Source organism: Sebastes umbrosus, chromosome 3, assembly GCF_015220745.1.
Source record: "Sebastes umbrosus isolate fSebUmb1 chromosome 3, fSebUmb1.pri, whole genome shotgun sequence".
Taxonomy (NCBI): Eukaryota; Metazoa; Chordata; class Actinopteri; order Perciformes; family Sebastidae; genus Sebastes; species Sebastes umbrosus.
In genome coordinates this window covers 24,756,947-24,778,842 of record NC_051271.1, presented here as the reverse complement: position 1 = coordinate 24,778,842, position 21,896 = coordinate 24,756,947, and the positions used below count along the sequence as shown (strand labels likewise).

The 21,896-nt window shown below is 40.2% G+C and overlaps 2 protein-coding genes across 2 annotated transcripts; both read left to right on the top strand.

Annotated features, from left to right (window-relative positions):
* The first annotated feature begins 294 nt into the window (after positions 1-294).
* Positions 295-8,452, top strand: LOC119483810 (cytochrome P450 2U1). The gene is made up of 5 exons (XM_037762305.1): positions 295-836; positions 4,858-5,508; positions 5,972-6,133; positions 7,154-7,321; positions 7,434-8,452. Exons 1-5 carry the CDS (start codon positions 392-394, stop codon positions 7,613-7,615), a joined length of 1,608 nt encoding a protein of 535 aa, XP_037618233.1. The 5' UTR covers positions 295-391; the 3' UTR covers positions 7,616-8,452.
* A 3,382-nt stretch (positions 8,453-11,834) lies between these two features.
* Positions 11,835-17,347, top strand: hadh (hydroxyacyl-CoA dehydrogenase). The gene is made up of 8 exons (XM_037762330.1): positions 11,835-12,010; positions 13,365-13,493; positions 13,586-13,743; positions 14,041-14,167; positions 14,867-14,956; positions 15,055-15,127; positions 16,057-16,173; positions 17,087-17,347. Exons 1-8 carry the CDS (start codon positions 11,894-11,896, stop codon positions 17,203-17,205), a joined length of 930 nt encoding a protein of 309 aa, XP_037618258.1. The 5' UTR covers positions 11,835-11,893; the 3' UTR covers positions 17,206-17,347.
* Positions 17,348-21,896: the final 4,549 nt, after the last annotated feature.

Below are 21,896 nucleotides of genomic sequence, written 5' to 3'. Positions count from 1 at the left end.
GGATATGATTCGCAGAAGGAACAATTTACATCTATGTCACTCTTTAACTTTTGTAAGAAATGTTTCACTGGATAGAATCTGTGGATCAACTTAAATGACACCTCTTTTACTTTATTTGTTAACTTCATAATGTAAATCTACATTGACCTGCCTCTGTGTTTGAAATGTAAATAAACTGCTTGCATTTTCATTGGCTGATAAATCTGTTGTCGTCACTGTCGAAGCGCACCAATCACAGCAGGTCTCAGCGCTGTCAGCCAATAGGAAGCCTCTAACGGTGCAGTGTGTCATAAAAACACAGGAAGAACATGCTGCTGCTGGTGAAATACCAGAGTCGTCAAGTTTAGTGTATTATTAATGACTTTCTCGGACTTTATGAGTGCTCCTAAACATGGCATGGGATAGTTTTGTTAACTTTGACAGCATGGTTTCGCTGTCATGGCTGTCTCTACTGTCGCATGTAAACATTGCAGCTCTGCTAGTCTTCCTGCTGGTGTTTTATTTAGTTCACGTTTATCACAGACGACAGGACCTCGTTAACATCCCTCCAGGTCCGAAACCCTGGCCTTTAGTCGGCAACTTCGGCGGGTTTCTCATCCCCTCCTTCATCCTGAGGAGGTTTGGACTGCAACCAGACAACACCGGCACAAACCCCGTGGTTCTGTTAACAGAAAGGGCCAAAGTCTATGGTAACATCTACAGCATCTTTGTAGGGAGTCAGCTGATGGTTGTGCTTAATGGCTATGAAGTGGTGAAGGATGCTCTCTCCAACCATCCAGAGGTGTTCTCAGACAGACCTGATGTTCCTGCTATCACCATCATGACTAAACGCAAAGGTAAACAACTCTTTTCATTAATAAAGCACCATATTGACTTTCAGCCTTATCTCTATGTTGAGTAAACATTAATGGACAGCCACACTCAGATTCTGCATTATTAGATACACATATCTAATATTATTGCAGTCTAATAAGCCTGCAATACATATATTTTTGTTTATTGTCCTTTTGGAGAGTGTAGTTTGTGGTGATGATGAATTATATTGCCTGAGAGGTCTTTCTAATATAGGATAGTATATTATAAATTGTATATTATAAACAATAATTTGTCAATATGATTAAGATAAATATGTAAGTAATGAATTGGTATTGTGATTAAGTTATTATTTTTGTTTATTGTGTTTTGTGTCATTGTTTATTTGTTTTGCACATTTTAAGACTATACAAGATAACAAAAAAATAAATGAATAATATACAGTGCAGGAAGAGGCAAAAAACCCACTGGGCTTATCTGAAGCCTCCACCTAGAGACAAGATTAATATAAAGAAATATTATGACTACATAATAGGGATAACAAACATTAGGACAATATATATATATATATATATATATATATATATATACACTATATATAATAACAACAATAACAATACAGTAAATATATAAAAAAAACAAGTGTGTGTGTTGCGTGGAAGTGTATGGTTAGTGTTTGTGAGGAGGATATTGATTTAAATATCTATAAAGACTTCTGGGCAATCGTAACCAAACAACATTGTGAGTGGGAAAAAATATAAAACATAAAAACAGAGACATGGACAACATGGGGGAAAGCAATTACAAGACAGCATTTAAATGACCCTTTAAGCGACTTTTGAAACATTTGACAGATGAACAGTTTATTGATAGATGTGAAAAGCTACTCCATAACTTTGTTCCCCTAAATCTTATCGAAAATTGACCTCTACTAGTGAGGAATTTAGGAGGATGAAGATCTAGAGATTGACGGGTTGAGTAAGAATGAACCTGAGAATTTGTTTTAAAATAGGTCTTGAACTGCTCAGGAATATTCCCTTCACCAGAAAGTATCTTATAAATAAAAACACATATTTGAGAAATATTGATATCATAAATAGTAAGAATCTGGAGTTTCTTCAATAGAGGAGCAGAATTGACAACCACACTCAGATTCTACATTATTAGATACACATAGCTAAAATGATTGCAGTCTAATAAGACTGCAATAAATATTTTTTTGTTTATTGTACTTTTGGAGGCTGTAGTTTGTGGTGATAATGAATTATATTGCCTGAGAGGTCTTTCTAATATAAGTCTACTCTCATTAAATGGGGTGGACAAATTGTTAGAAACACATCAACCGCAGCCAGATTAGAGGATAGGTTCATATTTTGTCAGGTGTAGCTTAATACAATACTCACATGCCTGTATGTACATTGAAAGAGTTCTTGGTTGCTCTTGCTTAAATGTGAAAAATATGAACCTACCCTTAAACCTGCAAGGGCAAAATTTAATTATGGGACCCTGTTGACTCTCCAGTTCCTCTGGTTGTCTTTGCACTGTGTATGTATCCCGTTTCCTTCAAATACCCATCTAATACAGGGCAGACTAAACATGGCATCTTTATTATAATTCGCAGAGCGCCATCAATTTACCAGCATTCAAATGCTGTGTGGCCCAGGTTTGCTGTCTGTCATTTATTTAGGAATATGCAGCATCTAAAATGTAAGAATCCTGACTTAATATGTTGAGTTGGAGATTTTTATTTGGTGTTTTTAGTTTATAGAAAATGCATGGCAGCTAAGACAGAGAACACGGTATCCTATCGGTCATAATAGTACATATGTTAATTAAATAAAATGTTTTGAAGTGTTCACTTTTTGAATTTGTGTAACTTTACATTGTGATTTGCCATGTGACCATCCTGGTGGTCGTTGCTGTCATTTGGTGCAAGACACTTGATTAAGTAAGGAAGGCTCTTATCAGTTCTGTTTATGTATTCTCATATTCCCAAACGCTGACAGCACCATAAACTGACAACCTCCAAAATGACCATAACTGTTGTATTAGACTCCGTTTGTTATAATGGTATACCTAATAATACTGCCAACGGTGTGTAAGCATTTACACTCCTCAATAGAGCTGTAACTTATAGACAGGCTATCTTTACCACCTTTAATCCAACAACTGGGCTCAGCAGTGAGCGGATTGACCAATCGCAAAAACAAACACATTTGTTATTCCAGAGTTCAAAGTCTTGTTGTTATATCCAGCAAAGATAAATGTTGAGAGGTTTCAAGAACAAAATAAGTATTTTCCCACTGTAAGGCCTGCATCATCAAATGTAGGATTTGGTGAAGAACAATACAAGTTTCAAGATTGTATTTGTGATATGCACAACAACTACAGTGGAGCAGTCGTTGGCAATGAAATTCCTCTCAGGTTTCCTCCAACTATGTTAGTACAACATTTATAGAAAGAAAAACATGAAAGTAAAAATACAAATCTAAGACAGACAAAATAAAATACTGCAGAAATGAATATATATATATATATATATGTATATATATATATATATATACATATATATATATATATATATATATATACACTGGGAAAAAAAAGTTCGGAAACTTGTGTTTGGTGGATTATTTCTCTGTTGTTCCAATGCTAATTGGCATTGTATTTTACATCGTTGGAAAGCCTGTTTATTTACCTTCACAGTGATGTCCAACTTGTAAGGATCATGCATTTGTGGGATGAGCAGCACAGCTGATTATGTGGGTAGCGCCCAAGAAAAATTTGCCAAAATTCTCTGCCAATGCTATACAGTGTATTCTCCTGTTGGTATTGACTCTTGTTTTGAGTTGTTTGGTGGATTGGATGATTGAACTCTCTATCAGTAACAAGGACCAAACAAGACATATTGGCAATTTTACATTTTATTCATTTAATACACCGTCAGGAGCCACAGTGGCGGGTGGAGGATCCATACGCAGCCACAACAGCCTGGCACCTCCTCCTCATGCTGGTCACTAACCTGGTCACACGTTGCTGTTGGTTGGCATTCCATTCCTCAACCAGGGTTCAACTTGCCTTATCACACGGGCCTTATCCAGATTAGATCAACATGGCATGCTGATGCTTGTAGCAGACACCAAATGATCACTTTAGTAGCGCGCAGCACCCAACAGGCCAGACCTGATTGGCAGCACCCAACAGGCTAGACCTGATTGGCAGCACCTGGAGCTCAAAACAAGAGTCATACCAACAGGAGAATACACTGTTTAGCATTGGCAGAGAATTTTGCCAGTGCAAGCATCGGCATGCCACGTTGGTCTAATCTGGATAAGGCCCGCGCAATAAGGCAAGTTGAAGCTGGTGTTCCGCAAAACCAAGTTGCATCCTGGTTGAGGAATGGAACGCCATCCCACAGCAACATGTGACCAGGTTGGTGACCAGCATGAGGAGGAGGTGCCAGGCTGTTGTGGCTGCGTATGGATCTTCCACCGCTACTGAGGCTCCTGATGGTGTATTAAATGAATAAAGTGTAAAATTGCCAATATGTCTTGTTTGTGCCTTTTTACTGATAGAGAGTTCAATCATCCAATACACCAAATAACTCAAAACAAGACTCAGTACCAACAGGAGAATACACTGTTTACCATTGACAGAGCATTTTGGCAAATTTTTCTTGGGCGCTACCCACATAATCAGCTATGCTGCTCATCCCACAAATGCATGATCCTTATAAGTTGGACATCATTGTGAAGGTAAATAAACAGGCTTTCCAAAGATGTAAAATACAATGCCAATTAGCATTGGAACAACAGAGAGATAATCGACCAAACACAAGTTTCCGAACTTTCTTTTTCCAGTTTATATATATATATATATATATATACTGTACTGGTGTACAGTAGTGATAAAATCAATTTAGAATAAACTACTGACAAGTCTAACAGTGTTTTTATGTATATGTTACAGTTTGACGAGTCCATAAAGATAAGAATAATAACTGACTATATATGCCATCCCTTTTCTGGTTCAATTGAACTTCAGGAATAGTCTTTGCACCTTACGGGCCAGTGTGGAGAAAGCAGCGCAAGTTCTGCCACACCACCCTCCGAAACTTTGGCCTTGGGAAGTTGAGTTTGGAGCCTTGCATCCTGCAAGGTCTGGTGACCATCAAAACAGAGTTGCTGCGACTGAAAGAGGACTCTAGTGCCGCCGGCGTGGACCTGGCCCCGCTGATCATTAACGGCGTGTCAAACGTCATCTGCACGCTGATCATGGGACAGCGTTTCCACCACGAAGACCGCGAGTTCCGCAACTTGCTGGACTTGATGGATCGTGGGCTGGAGATCTGTGTGAACAGCCCCGCGGTCCTCATCAACATCTTCTCACTGCTGTACTACTTGCCTTTTGGGGTCTTCAAGGAGTTACGTCAGGTGGAAAGAGACATCACCGTGTTTCTGAAGAGGATTATTGCAAAGCACCGTGAGACATTAGATCCTGACCACCCCAGGGATCTTGTAGACATGTACTTGATTGAGATGTTGGCCCAGCAAGCTGCTGGAGAGGAGGACAGCAGCTTCACAGAAGATTATCTCTTTTATATAATAGGAGATCTCTTCATCGCCGGCACTGACACCACAGCCAATTCAGTTTTGTGGATTCTGCTCTACATGGTCTTACACCCTGATATTCAAGGTACATGTCCTTATCAAATGTAGCATTTTGTGTAGTTTGCTTGTGCACAACTGACCTCCACAATGACAGTGAAGTGGAGCTGTGGGATCATCACCTGCATTATCTGAAATATCTCCAATTAGATTCTGTCCAATTTTGATAAAGTCATATAGTAGTAAAGCAATTATCTCTTTCTAGTGGCCAACCAGAAAATGACGTCTGCTCGGAGTTTCCATGGCAGATTTTCAGTGGAATGTTGCATGCATTTAACCACTTCTCCAACTCTTTGACACATTGATCAGCACATCAAAACATGTATCTGACAGCCACTTTCTAGCACTTTGAAATTATGCGAACTGGCCTAATGTGTGTCCAAAAGCCACACTTAATTTGTACTCATATTGTACTCATTTGTTGAGATGAAAACTTCATTAATCATCCAAGAATGATGTACTTAATGTTGTTTCTACCGTTTTGTTTTCAGACAAGGTCCAGGCAGAGATCGATGAAGTGGTGGGCACACATCGGGTCCCGTCTTTGACTGATAAGGGAAGTTTGCCTTTTACTGAAGCCACCATCATGGAGGTGCAGAGACTGACTGTAGCGGTTCCTCTGGCTATTCCTCACATGGCCTCCGAGACAACAGGTAAACATCTGACATGTTTCACTTTCCACCAAGCAGTCCAGTTCAGTTCGTTACACATTAGATCGGTTATTTTCATGTTTCCATTAGCAAAAGTTGTGGATGGTACCAATGCAACCACTCCATTTTTGGTACCACCTCGGTCGACGTTCCAAGAGAGCTGAGCCGATACTAGAAGGTGGAGTTAAAACACTGCAGACCGCTGATTGGTCAGAGAGAATCGTTACTAGCACGACACGGGGACATCCTGCACAAACCCGCCATTTTTAAATAGCTAAGAGGCTGTCAATAGTGACCACAATTTTTAATTCACTTGACCCAGATTTTTTTTTTAAAAATAGCAGCTCCCAAAACTACGGTGTAAAATTGACAAAGTGCAGACGTTCCTCTCTTTGGTTGCCGTTGAAATGATTCAGCGAGTTTCCCATTGAAGATGTTACGGCAGTTTCACGTGCTGTCGCTACGACGATCAGCTGAGAATCCCGCCTACACTGAGGGGTTACTATATGCAGTGGAAACAAGGCTTTAAATAACACCTTTCACTAAATCTTCTGTTAATAATCAACTAGTCAGCTTTCTGAGTCTCAGACAATAATTGCATCTCAGAGATAATAAAGATCTACAGAGCTGAATTTGGTTGAATTCTGATTATTTGATCTGATTCGGCTGTAGGATTTGGGCGGCTGTGGCTCAGAGGGTAGAGCAGGTCGTCCACCAATCGGAAGGTCGGTGTTTCGATGTGTCCTTGAGCAAGACACTTAACCCCAAATTGCTCCCAAAGGCTGTGCCATCGGTGTGTGAATGAGTATTTAGATTAGATCCTGATGGCATGGCAGCCTCTGCCATCAGTGTATGAATGTTTGTGTGACTGGGTGAATGCTGACATGTGGTGTAATGCGCTTTGAGTTGTTCGAAAGACTATACTACTACTACTACTACTACTACTACTACTATATAACTGCAAGTCCATTTACCATTTGCTTAGTTGATGGCTTTGTAATGTGTATTTTTCCTTTTTTTCAGAGTTCAGAGGCTACACTATTCCCAAGGGAACAGTTGTTGTGCCCAACCTGTGGTCTGTCCATAGAGATCCGACTCAGTGGGACGACCCAGACAGTTTCAACCCAGCACGCTTCTTAGACGACGAGGGAAAGTTGGTCAGGAAAGAATGCTTTATACCATTCGGGATTGGTATGTTTTTCCTTACTCGTATGGGCCAAATAACGGAAACACTGAGCTACAAATTAATTTTAATTGTCCGTGCACCAAGCGCCAATGATTTATCCCCCCCTGTATCCTTCAGGTCGCAGGGTGTGCATGGGTGAACAGCTGGCGAAGATGGAGCTGTTCCTGACGGTCACCAGCTTACTGCAGGCCTTTGAGTTCAGACTACCAGAGGGAACACCACCTCCTTCCCTGAACGGGCGATTTGGCCTGACGCTGGCACCCTGCCCGTACACCGTGTGTGTGAGCCCTCGTAGGTGAAGCAGTGGAGTATTTGGTTCTAACAGAATTTCTGTAAATCAAGGACCATTACCAACCAAGATGTGGGTAAAATTCTCCTGTAGAGACGCTGTAATCTGTGCAAAAATAGAAAAAGTATGTTTTGATTGGAATGTAGCTCGTTTTTTAGTCCATGCAATTTCAGTGCAATGGGAAATACCCATCAGAAATGACCACAAGCCAAAGTGGTGTCTTGGGTATCAAATGTACAATGCTATGATCCAAAACAGCTGCTAATCATCTCATTTAAGAAGCTCAAACCAGAAAATGTTTCATATATTTACTTGATAATCAAGTAATAATTAAGGTCTATTATTAAAATTCTGCAGATTATTTTTTTAATCAGCTCAATCTTAATTAATAAGGTCAGTGTTATATATATATACCAGATGCCTTTCATTTTGAAAGACACCGGCTGAATATCTGTTACTGTTTTATGATGCGTGCCACTAATTTATAGACTTTAGCACACATATAATTATGTACTTTATGAAGGCATTAGGAAAAGAATGGAGTATTGGCAACGTGTCAATAAAAAGAGTTTATATTAATAATAATTACTTCAATATATCATTAATATATTTTGGTTCTATTTCTTTTACCCTTCAATGTTTTTGTTTGAAATTCTTGAGTTTTTTTAGGGTGGTATTGTTGAAAAATATGAGATATTCTTTTTTTTAAATCAGTGGTTCAGTTTTAACAGTGGAAGGAATAGTTGGCTCAATGCCAGAAACGTTGTTACTGACACATACATGAAACTTGAATATCATCATTTAAATCTCTTTTTTTCTGAAAGAATAAACTGATCCCAAATCGGGATTATGTTGTCATTGTCATTTTGAAAAAACGTTTATAGGAAATACACAGCCCAAAGCTTAGTGTTGTTTTACACCAGCAGGGGTCATTCTAGCTCTTTTTATAAGGTGTTTACATACTGCCTAGTGTAGAGTTACATTTAGGTTGAGGGAAGTGAATTATTGTCACAAAAACATACATCCAGTTAGTAATAAAAATCATCTCAAAGATGGAAAAGAGATTGACTGCAAACTGGGGCTATCTGGACCAGCGCATTGGCAGTTGATGTGGAATTAAACCTGCAGTAGGCAGAATATTTTTTCACATCATTGGGCAAAAATTCCATAATAACCTTTCAGCATATTGTAATTCAAGTGCTCTGAGAGAAAACTAGACTTCTGCACCTCCTCATGGCTCTGTTTTCAGGCTTTAAAAAATCTAGCCCGTGACGGGAGACTTTGGCCAATCACAGATCATTTCAGAGAGAGAACGTTTCTATTTAGCGGTCATTCAAAGGAGGCAGCTGTCAATCACTCACAAACTCTGATCAAACGGTCAAACTAGGCAGCGCTGATCAAATATGAATCAATATTCTGTTACTGTAATGCCTATTTCTCGCCTCAAATGTTTCAGAATCATCTTGTAGTGTACGGTTTAGCTGTAAAATGAGAAAGTTTGCTCCGGCTGGTGGGCGGTGGTGCATGGCAATTTTCAAAGGGGTACCTTGACCTGAAAATGGGTTCTATGGGTACCCACAAGTCTCCCCTTTACAGATAAGCCCACTAATCACATGCTGACACACTGACTGCTTTTGTTGCCTGTTGGGCTTGAGTTTGCCACGGATATGGATATATGACACTAGAAAATTTTGGTGAGGAAAAACTGGCATGACCATTTTCAAAAGGGTCCCTTGACCTCTGACCTCAAGATATGTGAATGAAAATGGGTTCTATGGGTACCCACGAGTCTCCCCTTTACAGACATGCCCACTTTATGATAATCACATGCAGTTTGGGGCAAGTCATAGTCAAGTCAGCACACTGACACACTGACAGCTGTTGTTGCCTGTTGGGCTGCAGTTTGCCATGTTATGATTTGAGCATATTTGTTTATACTAAATGCAGTACCTGTGAGGGTTTCTGGACAATAATTGTTATTGTTTTGTGTTGTTTGATTGACAGTCCTACCATTATGCATATTTGCATTATAATCTCCAAGGATGACACACAGACTGCTACATCTGGCACTTCCAGCTCTGGTCTTTCCACCACACAAGTGATCAAATGAGCCAATGGTTTGAGTTTACCATGTTACGATTTGAGCATATTTTTTATGCTAAATGCAGTACCTGTGAGGGTTTCTGGACAATATTTGCCATTGTTTTGTGTTAACTGATTTCCAATAATAATAAATGTTTGCCCACTCCCATGTTGATAAGAGTATTAAATACTTGACAAATCTCCCTTTAAGGTACATTTTGAACAGATTAAAAATGTGAGATTAATTTGCGATTAAATATTTTAATCGATTGACTACTATAGTAATAAGATAACTCTGGCAAGGGCCATTCTACATGCATATGTTAACTTTTACTTTTGGTATTTAAAGTAACATTTGCTCGCAATTTTGTACTTTTGCATGCAGTACTTTTACTTGTATGGAGTATTTTTATATTCTGAATAAGGATTATCCAGGAGATTTCAACATGCAACACTTAAAGTAACCTTATGTGTACATATGTACTTAACTAGTAGGGCTAGTACTTTACTAGTCAATATGTAATGTCACCTGAGTATATGATCTGTGTGAAAGGTCGTGGAGTGTGGCGTCATCACGTGCCTGTCGACCTTCCTTTTACCCTGCAGCTGCTCCACTAGTGATGGGAATTCCGGCTCTTTTTAGTGAGCCAGATCATTTGGCTCAGCTCACCAAAGAAGAGCCGGCTCTTTTGGCTCCCAAACGGCTCTTCATTTTTACCACTTCTGCTTTTTATAATTCAGCCAAATGTAACGCTTTTTTGACCTATGATTAGTATGTGTGCACATATATCACTTAAATGATTCAATATAATTATACTAAACCTTATAATTTCCAGAATACCATCATTTTACATGCTGCTTCGTTTCCGACAGTCACTCATCGTCTGCTATGAGCACTCCGCACTCCTCTCTCTCTTTCTCTCCTCCTCTCCCTCCTGCTCGGTACCTGTAGACCGTCAGCGCGCCGCGCACCCCTGCCCCTCCCTGCTTGATGGTATGATCCTTGTCTGTCATCACCTGATTGGTCGCACGGACGTCATTAACAAAACATTCATGGTACGTGTCCACAAGGGCGTTGTTTATCGCAAGGGGACGCGACACTTCCCAACATTGGACGCTTGGTGGGCGTGTCGCTAGGCACAGGCTGTCCCCACCTGATTGGACGAACGCTTTCCCTCTGTGGGCTGCTGCTCCCAGCTTTCAAACCGGAACCAGTATGGAGGCTCGTTTGGAAACTTTCTTCTCTTATTTCACGAAAATAGTTCACCGAAATGTGTTTCTGAAAACATTTGAGGCGAGAAATAATACATGCAGTTGCTGAATCTGTCTTTATTTAGGATAGACAACGTTTATTTTAAAAGATTCTCGGGAGTTTTGAGAGGTGGGGAGTCACGTCGGATGCCCGTGATTTGCATAAAGTAGACTAGACCTCAACTTTATGCAAATGAGGAGCGGGCGTCGTGACGCTCTGTTTCTCGGAAAGCACATAGCCTGTGGACACGTACCATCATTCATAGTCAGTGCATGGAGTGCCCGTGGCGCGGAGAAGATCGTCCTATCATTCTGCCTTGAATTAAAGGGACTGTTTGTAACTTTTTAAGTGTATAAATCTACCGGGTCGGGATCTATGCAAGCGCGCATATGCGACAATATCCGCTCGCGTATGGCCGGAGTCTGCTCCGCTGTCTGCTTGCCTTCACTCACACTGCGCGCATTCTCGCTGTCTCGCTCCACCTCTACACGTGAACGTGCGCTCACTCCACACTGCAGAAGAGTTCATTTAGCTCTGAGAATATCTAGTGAATGTACAGAGGACGTTTTTGCAGAAATAAATTCTGCAGCTCCTCCAGCCCAACAGAGGTTTCCCGTGTCTTGTGAAGTGACGGGGCTCCGCAGCGAGAAACGTTATCGTCTCCGACCGGGTGCCGGTGTCTCCCTGCGGGCGCAGTCAGGAGACGATAACGTTTTATGTCTATTGAGAGCGAGCAAGCGCGAGCCCGACGCTGACTTTCGTTGACTTAACGGCCACAGGTGTCGCTGTTAACAAGCAATTCTGAAAGTTACAAATAGTCCCTTTAAAAGAGCCGGCTCTTTGAACCGGCTCGTTCGTGACCGACACATCACCATGGCAGGTTCCCGGATGGTTCCTGGTCTGATAGCCTTACAGCAGCAGCCAGCAGTATTGTTGTCACACAGTTGACACAGTATGGCTTTCTTCACTCACCAAATCTGCAGAGGTTTGTCGTCCTCGGCTGTGAGGAATGTGGTCATTAAACATGTCACGATCATCGGAGGTGGGCAGATGGGTGCAGGGATCGCACAGGTAAGCGACAACATGTCTGTTTAGTTGTCATGGTTTTAACCATGTAGCTATAGCATGTAGCTCCACTGTTGCTATAGTGAATCAGCTGCTCTTTAACAGAAGTGGGCCAAACCAACCAGTTAGTCTTCAATCTTGAAGTATTTCCTCTTGAAAAACCGAATAAACTCTTCCAACAAAGCAGTCTTGTGTTTAGTGTTGGACAGCATCCAACTGGCTTCATATCATATAACTTTCAAAATAAAAGCCTGTAGTTTTACATGCCCCTGATAAGGAATGGGTTTCCTGTCTCACAGCACAATCACACACTGATCCCATAAGAAAGTTGTGAAATAGTTCAGTTGTCATTCATTAAACACTTGTGGTGTGACATAACAAGACAAGACTCAGAAAAGATCCAGAAAAGCCATTATTCCACATGGAGGGGCTTATTTGTTTTTGTGTATTTGCATATATGTATATTTGTATGTATGCAGGCTACCCTATGTGTCTCCTAGTTGTTTTTTTTAGAGACTCTTGTGACAGTTCAGATGTGAGTGAGAGGGAGATGTTTTGTGTTTTTAGCATTATTTATATGAAAAGAGGACTTACTGCCACATTTGGACAGTAAGAAACAAAGCACAGCTCACACTATGCTGTGTTGTTAAGATTGCATGTATATATATATATATATATAATTCCTGTAATTAACAGGAATTACAGTTCAAGTGTAAACCTTTTTTAATGTAGCAACAAATTGGTCAAAACTTAAACAGGAATTCAAATTCCAGTATATAATGCATATAGTATATAAACATAGAATTGAGTTGAATAGATCGGCCCCATATTCACCGATACCCAATCCAGCTATCTGGGTCAGTATCGGCACCGATATCTGATCCGGTATCGGTGCATCCCAAGTTACATTTGCTGTTTAGGACTCTGCTTCTTATTTGCTCAACATTTGCACCTCAACATCACTGACTGTGCGTTCCAATACCCATACTACCATACCATTTAGTATATGCCAGAAAAAGATTTAGTGTGTCCCAATACATATGTCATATGCAGAATGCCAAAAATACAAGGATGTCCTACTGCATCCAGTCGTATTATGAAGTGTGAAAGCCAGCATGCTTTTCTGGCCCACAATCCTCTGCACAGCAGAAATATGGGCAAGAAAGGTCAAAGTTCAAGGCACAATGTTATGATAAAGTAGTATGTCCCAACTGTATTCATACTGCATGCAACATTACGTACTTTGTAAGGGCAGCTGCAGTACGTATTAAAAGTAAAAAGAAAAAGTATGCGATTTGAGACGTAGCCAGAGATTGACGGCCGTGTTTCTAGTTGTCTTGAACTCATTTCTTTCTGAAAGGTCGCTGCATCAACTGGCCACTCGGTGACCCTGGTGGACACTAATGAGGACATCCTTAAAAAGGCTGTCAAAGGAATTGAAGGGAACCTCAAAAGAGTGGTCAAGAAGAAGTTTGCTGATAAGCCAGAGGTGAGACAGTAGATAAAAAAAAAAAAAAAAAAACAGCTAGAGAGTGAAATTTGACGTATTAACGGGAGATGCTGCATTTTGGTTTGTTTCAGGCGGGTGAAGAGTTCATGCAGAAAGCCCTGCAGAACGTGTCAACCGCGACAGATGCTGGATCTGTAGTCCAGGGCTCGGATCTTGTGTTGGAAGCCATTGTGGAAAATCTAAAAATCAAACAGGATCTCTTTGGTGGCCTTGACAAGCTGGCACCAGCGTGAGTACCACCCCGTTTCTATAAGTGTTAGATTAGAAGCTGATTACCGTTTGTTCTGGGTTGCATAGTGCTGTAGCATGTTTTCTACTGTATTTAAAAACACAACATGAACTTGTGCTAATTTCCAAATCCAAAGACCAAATTTTGGTCTGTGAGAGAAGTTGGCACATGTTACGTTTGGTGGCCTTTGTAAAGACACAATGAAGTGGAAAGTTCTGAATGGCACCTCTGCTTTTAGGCTATTATTAACCGCTGTCTTTATTGTGTACCATCTGTTTTTGTGCATGTTTTTTTTAGACATACCATCTTTGCCAGCAACACATCCTCCCTGTCCATCAAAGACATCGCCAGCTCCACCAACAGGCTGGATAGATTCGGTGGCCTTCACTTCTTCAACCCAGTCCCTGTGATGAAGCTTGTAGAGGTACTTCGGCCCCTGAAAACAAAATCAGCGGGTTTATTTTTCTAGAGAATGGGGTTTCTAAAAAGGACAGGAGAAAGCGACAGTTCAGTGGGATGAAAGAAAAGATCATTTACACATTAATATGCGTCCTTTTATCCTTGAACTGACTCAAAATGAAACAGAAATAAATACAATATGCATGTCTTTTTCTCAAGCCCACACCTGCACAGTAAAGACAATCTATGCACTCTCAAGCAAATACAGAAGATCAGTGGCGGTTCGTGATTGTTTACGTCGTACATTTATTTGCATTGACAGACAAACATGAGAGCGCCATAGAGCTTCTCACGTAACTCCCAGTAAAAAAGCAAATAAGTATATTTTCCAAAATGTCGCAGTATGGTATCTTTGTTCAACAGCATCACTCCATTCACAATAAAAACAAAAAATCACAGAAGCCCACTACCTCCATGAGAGATCTTTAGAATATACTGATTTAATTTGTGATTTAGGATATGGTTTCTGTTTTTCTCTTTCAGCTTTATGAGGGGGGGGAAATACTGAGAATTTAAATATGCCCCAATATAATGAAATAATGTGATGTAGACAGTTACATTGAGATTCTTAATTATTTCAACGCAAGTCTCAGCTCAGTTTGGAAGTGTAATGCTAGTAACACTGTATTCGAATCAAAGTTGCTCAGGTGTTCATCTTTCACAGGTCATTGCAGTCCCAGCAACGAGCCAAGAGACTTTCGACTCCCTCCTGAACTTCAGCAAAACGCTCGGGAAAACACCAGTGTCCTGCAAGGTAAGATTTGCTGTTTGGTGTGTCATTATAGCTGTTGTCTCTTAATTAAAAATATATTTAACAGCCCACTCAGCAGCATCCAACATGTCTTTATTCAGGATACGCCAGGATTCATTGTAAACCGCCTACTTCTTCCTTACATCATGGATGCCATCCGGATGTATGAGAGAGGTGCGTATATCTGCATGTTGTGCACCGGTTATGTCAATAGTAAAATTGCCATATTGTCCATAATTATGTTTCTTTGGGATTTTAAGTGGAAACAAAATAATATAAAATAAATAACCTCAGTCATTTTGAGAGGAATTGAAAGGAGGCTTTTCTTTGGTGTACTACTCACTGCACAGTCACTGAAGCGAAATAAAATAGCCTTTAAATGAACAAGTCAGTAGTTTACTGACAATTAATAATAAAACATAAATTTACAGTACATATACGAAATATTCACAGTAGGTGGAAGTTACCTAAAACTCCTTTTGTTTATCCTCCTCATTCATTTTCTCATAATTCATTTCTTATTAAAATTCCTTTTTTAGGTTAACCTTTAAGTTCAACGTTTACAAGAAAAACACAATCAAGATTCACCATTTATCGCAAATGTCAACACAGTACAAGATTGGCAACTTAACTCCATTAAATGCAATGTTACACTCGAGCAGAATATTCTTTTTAGTTTCATTTCAGTTTATGGATGCACTGATCCTACTTTTTCTGTACCGATTACCTGGGCTTTGGCGATCAGCAAATACCGAGTACCGCTCTGATACCAGTGTTTAATTAATAAGCTGTATGCCTCACTGTGTGGAAGTGAGTTCTTTTATGTGTAAGGCGACATCAGGCTTGATTTAAACATTGCTTTCCTAACTTTGTAAAACAAACTCCATAGACATTTATTTTTAGACATAAAATAACTGTAGAACTTGTTGGCTTAGCAAGCGTGAAATACCTCCAGGCTATTAGTTCGTCTTTATACTGTTTCAACAATCACCAAATCCGGTTTGATCAGAAAAAGCCCTTATTTCACAGAGTTACACGTGAAAATATCCTGGCTCTACACGCCTCACTGGGTTACAAATAGCATTTTCTGTTTTCTCCCTCAGGTCATGGATCCAAAGAGGACATTGATATTGCCATGAAACTTGGTTGTGGTTATCCCATGGGACCCTTTGAACTCTCAGACTATGTAGGACTAGACACCATGAAGTTCATCATGGACGGTGAGTAAAACTATGTGGAAGTAGCCTACTGTACTTAAGTCAAATTTGAGGTAAAGTCTTTTCTTTTCATGCCTCTTGCTACTTCAACCCCACTACATTTCAGGGGGAAATATTGTACTTTTTACTGTACTATGATCATCTGACATCTTTAGTCACTTTACAAATTTGGATTTTTGCGTTCAAAATGTATGAAAATGTACAAGTGCAGCTTGGTTACTCGAGAAAACTAATTGGCAGCTATTTTGATAATCGTTTAAAGTCATTTTTCAAAAACATTTCTTGTTTCCAGCTTCACAAATTTGCTGCTTTTCCTTTGAATTATTTCATAATTGAAATTTATTTCTAATAATTTTGAGGTTTGGACTGTTGATTGGACAAAACAAAGCATTGTCAAGGAGTCACTTTTGGGTTTTGGGTAAATGTGACAGCATTTCTCACTTTTTTCCACTATTTTTACAAACCAAACAATCACTTAATGAATAAAAATAATCATCAGATTAATCCATAATGAAAATAATTTGTTGCAGTCCTGTACAAAATAGTTAAAAATGAGCTCCACCTCAAACAACTAGAACAGTCAAATCCTGCTTTTACATTAATGCATGAGTAATAATACTCTACTGCTATAATATGTAATAGTACAACAGTCACAGGGGATATTTTTCTGCATTGAGTTCTTCTACTTTTAATAACTTAAATACATTTTCCTGATTATACTTAAGTAACATTTTCAAATCAGGACTTTAACTTGTAACAGAGTATTTTTACAGATCTGAATACTTCCTCCACCTCTGGATATGACTTAAATATAAAACTGTGACAGCCTTTGATAAGGAGAAACAAATCTATTTCAAATGAGGTGATATGTTAAATGTAAAACACTATTCTTTTTTTTGTTATTGCATATCTTTAGGTTGGTCTGCAGCGAATCCTGGCGACCCATATTTTGCCCAGATTGAACTGCTGAACAAGTTGGTTGCTGAGGGCAAATGGGGCAAAAAGACAGGAGAAGGATTCTACAAGTACAAGTGATTTACTCACATCACTGTGAAACTAGTCCGAACATCAGAAGTCATTGTTTTTATTATTTTGTGTATACCTGTACCTCTCCTGTGTTTCACTCTGTTTGCTGCTGTTGCTGCTTTGACATCCACATTTCTCTCTGGGGATTAATAAAGGGTTATTTTATCTTATCTGATCTTATTTTAGAAAATAAGCCATCGAACAAGAACTGATTAGAAATAATTTTTTAAAAAGTGCCTGTTCCTCCTATAATAAAGGTTGACTTTTGTCTGTCACTCCATTTTCTTATGGACGTTGTCCACTGAATGACATCTTTTTGTGTGTGAAGAGATTAAGTTAATTAATACATCAATAAAATTAAAATAGATTTTTAAAATACTTGCTGTCTGTTGTCGTGGGAGTGAAATGTGTCGACTGCTGTGAAGATACACACATAGGACCTGGGTGATATTTATGCTCTCATATCTACTAGCATCAGTCGAATTAATATTTGCGTTACAACAACATCACTGTTGAGATGGAAGATAAAACATTTATTGGAGTTTGAAGGAATTCCCCTCAGGGAATCGTCACCTTCATGCGTGTTGGTTTATCTTCTAGGCAGCTGCAAGCTCAGAGTTAAAATCATAAAAGATTGCAAATTAGGTTAAATCAGTATCAATTTATTCCGCAGATATATTCATCAAAGTTGCAAAGAGTTATTACAGAAGTTCTGGATTCATCAATGTGTCCCTGATAACATGTAATACAGTTTTCAGTTCGCAGTGAATGAACCCCGAGCTTTTCTTTACATTTGCTTTTATACACAGCAACAAGCATTCTCTGAAGAGGGCAGGGTTTTGATCCGTCTTAGTACTTTTCCACAATATCACTGTAGTACTTTTCCACAATATCTGACCTTCCTATTATCTGACTCCATCCTTAGACAACGCTGTCTACTGGTCATATCATTCTGTCCTCTCCCCCCTATCTGTTTCTTCCCTAAGGCTGAGTCCTTGAGACTGTTCTATCTACACAAAAATATGTTTATGCCGTCTCACCCTTGAGACTCTGCACGAGACGTCCCTCAGACGCCACAGTATTCATCTTCTAATTCTAGTCTAAACATCTTCAACCCACTGAACTCGTAACATAATAGTTTAAGCATTTGCCATATTATTCTTCATGATATATTTCCAACAGACCCTCTTTTGAACTTGTCTAAGTTCACTTCACAGAAATATATGACATGAGGTTCAAGTCATTCCCGCCCTCTGAATCGGGGTCGGTGTCACGGTATTCTAAATTAAGCCTTTCTACCCCTTCTTCCGCTGTGTGCATGCTCATCTGATAAGCAGGTGGGTTGTCAGGCTGTCTCTTTTCTATAGCAGTAATTATTACTCTCTCACTGAGATGACGAATACATGGAATGCAACAACAACCACATAATATCAGGCATGCAATGGCAACGAGGATAGAGGAAAACAGAGAAATTATCATAGACTTCCATTTCCCAAAAGTACGGTCTAACCAATCATTTATCGGGCTGTCAATACCAGAATCCTCATGCATTTTGTCAGATAATGTCCTAAGTCCTTCTAATGCTTTGGTCACTGTCCCGTCAGGTGCTGTATTGTTGGGGATGAAAATACAACAGGAATCTTGGAACATGGAACATACTCCGCCCTTTTCGGCTAGCAGCATATCCAATGCCATTCTATTTTGGATCACCATCAGTGACGTAGGAGCCATTTGTTCAGCTAGTCCGGCAATTGCATCACGGGTTAAATTAGTCAAACGGAGAACATTATAGTGGATGTAGTTAATGCGGTCAACATTTTTACTGGGTGTGATAGGAAACAAAGCGGACACCAGGGGCAAGTTTTCAAATCCTGCAGCTATTTGATCAGCTAATTTAAACTCATTTGGCACTCCCCGAGGTACACCAATAGCATCTATGTATGTGGGATTATTTGCAGAGGTGTCAAAACTCCTCTTTTGGCGTATATTTTGTCTTTTATCTAATCCTATGATAGTCATAGGTACTGCCAACCGGACTAATGAGCATACTCCGGACCAATTAGCTGGTAGCATGATTCTTAAGATTTGATTTCCACAATACCAGAAAAGATCACCTCGGCCCTGAGTCCAGTTATTAGAAGTTTCATTTCCTGTTACATCATAGGATACGTTACACCATTTAGCGGTCCCCTTTGTTACACTAATTTGGCCTGTTCTATTAAAACATACATAGTCCCCTTTTCGTATAGTAAACATTGGTGGCTGGATGTCTTTCCTTAGGGGCGGATATATTTCATCTAGTCTAGTACATGTGTCGGTTATATTGGATCCGGATGTTATAAGTTGCTGCATGCATTCCCACCCCTCTGGGTCGTCCATATGTATCGGTCCGGGTACCATAAATAGAGTGGGTCGTGCAGTTGAGCAGGCAAAACAATTACCTGCCTTGTATTGTTTTGCAGTATACGTCATCCAATCAAGCCAGATGTTTCTATCCCCATATCCCGTGGCTAAACGTATGATGTCATTTGTATTTAGTTGGGTAAAATCTATTTTTATTATTCGGGGATCGGTCTGTTCTGGGGTTTGTGTTGAGGTGAGTGATGGGGGGTTTACTGAGGTTGCGGTGGACGTTTGACTTTGTTTTGGTTTTGGTTTTGGTCTTGTTTCTGGTTTTGCTTTTGGTTTTGGTTTTGGTTCCGGTAAGAATTTGAATCTAATTACCCCCATTTTATCAGTTCCTGATTGATCTACCCCTATTATTATACGTCCTGTGTCATTGGATCCGCAATCCCCTCCACTCAGTGGGTTTTGTTTAAGATTTTTAATAGTGATCAGCATAGGGTTATTTTTGTTGTTTGATTGAGTGTTCCGACGCTCTCGCGGTATGCCAGACTGTATTTGACCTCTCATAACAGAAACATGGGAGGAAATGCAGAGATGATTAGCTGGACACTTCCTCCCTGGATTCCAGTGTGGTCCTGTATAGGCCCACACCGCATCCCATGACGGACACCATCTGTATCGGCTGTTGAATGAGCATGTGTACAACGCATAACCACGCCATTGAAGGCCCCCATCTGACCCCCCGCAGTCAATAATGTCGCATAAATCTATCTGATAGATGGTGTTGCTACCAAATGTATATGTTAATTCGAATTCTTTAGAAGTACATTGACTCGATCTTTTAGTTCTACGTTGAGGTATGTCTCGTTTTGTTCTGGTCAAAGTGTGATTGGGGTGTGTCTGGTTGGTTACCTGTTTGCTCGCTTGTCTTGGTAAGAAGTCTAGAAAATATAGAATAAGACCCCCTAGTAGTATTGAGCCCAATACCACTAGGGCTTTATTTACCCATCCCATGGTTAATGTCCTGATAACCCTACCCCTCTACCCGATAGATGAATAAAAAATAAGCTATTGTTAACGTGATATATAAAGCAATAATTAATACAACATATAATATATAAGACTTTCACTGAGTCACCTTTTCCTTACGTTTAAGCCGTGTTTTATCTGTAAAACAGGCAAGACCTTGAAACCTTCCGTCCCTTAATTGTGTCTCATACAGCTCACTTATATTTTTTACAGTGTTATATATAAAAAATTCAGTATAGAAAACAAAAAATTCAGTCATTAGCTTCAATGTTTACGTGTCTTCTTCTGTGCTCTTCTCTGGTGTCCCTGCAGAGATGCTTGCATCTACCCCTGGTGCTGTTCCTTTGTCCGGTTCATCTGGGTTGTGCGTCTTCTTCTGTGCTCTTCTCTGGTGTCCCTGCAGAGATGCTTGCATCTACCCCTGGTGCTGTTCCTTTGTCCGGTTCATCTGGGTTGTCCACCCCTCCGCTGATGAAGTCTGCCGTTGGTTTTGGATTTTTTGTTGAGCTGCACTGGGTCAAGTGCCACCAAACTCCGCCTTTCCCTCCAAGTTGTACTGCCGTTGTTGTCCTCGCTATCACTCTATAAGGCCCCGTCCACCGTGGCTCCGACCACTTCCTCTTTAACACCTTCAACCAAAGGTGTTCCGGGGGGCCTTCAGGTGCTGTCAGCAACACAGGCTTCGGAGCATGGGGGGCACCTGAACAGGAGAGAGCTGAGACAAGAGCATTCACCTTCTGATAATACGGGCGGTAGCCTACAGCAGGTAGGACACACAAAGGCACTGTGGGACCTGGAAAAGGTCGTCCACAGTTGAGTTCAAACGGTGTTAAACCTGTTTGCCTATTGACTGAGGATCTCATAGCCAGAAGAGCAATGGGAAGAGCCTCAGTCCATGGCAAACCTGTTTGCTGACAAATCTTCAGCAGTTTCCCCTTAATGGTCTGGTTCGCACGTTCAACCTTTCCTTGCGATTCGGGGTGGTACACTGTGCCAAACTTGTGTTCCAGACCCAAAACCGTCTCCACTTCTCTCAAATCCTTATTTTTGAAATGAGAGCCATTGTCGGAGCGAATAAGTTTGGGAAAACCATGATATGGTATATAATTATTCACCAAACATTTGATGACTGTTTTAGCGTCCTCTTTTCCAGTAGGATAGGCCTCAATCCACCTGGAAAATGCATCCACTATGACCAACAAAAATCTTTTCCCTCCCGCCCGGATCCCCATATCCGTAAAATCCATAACTATTTGTTCGCCAGGACCCTCAGGTTTTGGGTATTTTCCCAAAGGAGGTTTTTCAGTAGGTCGAATGTTGCATGC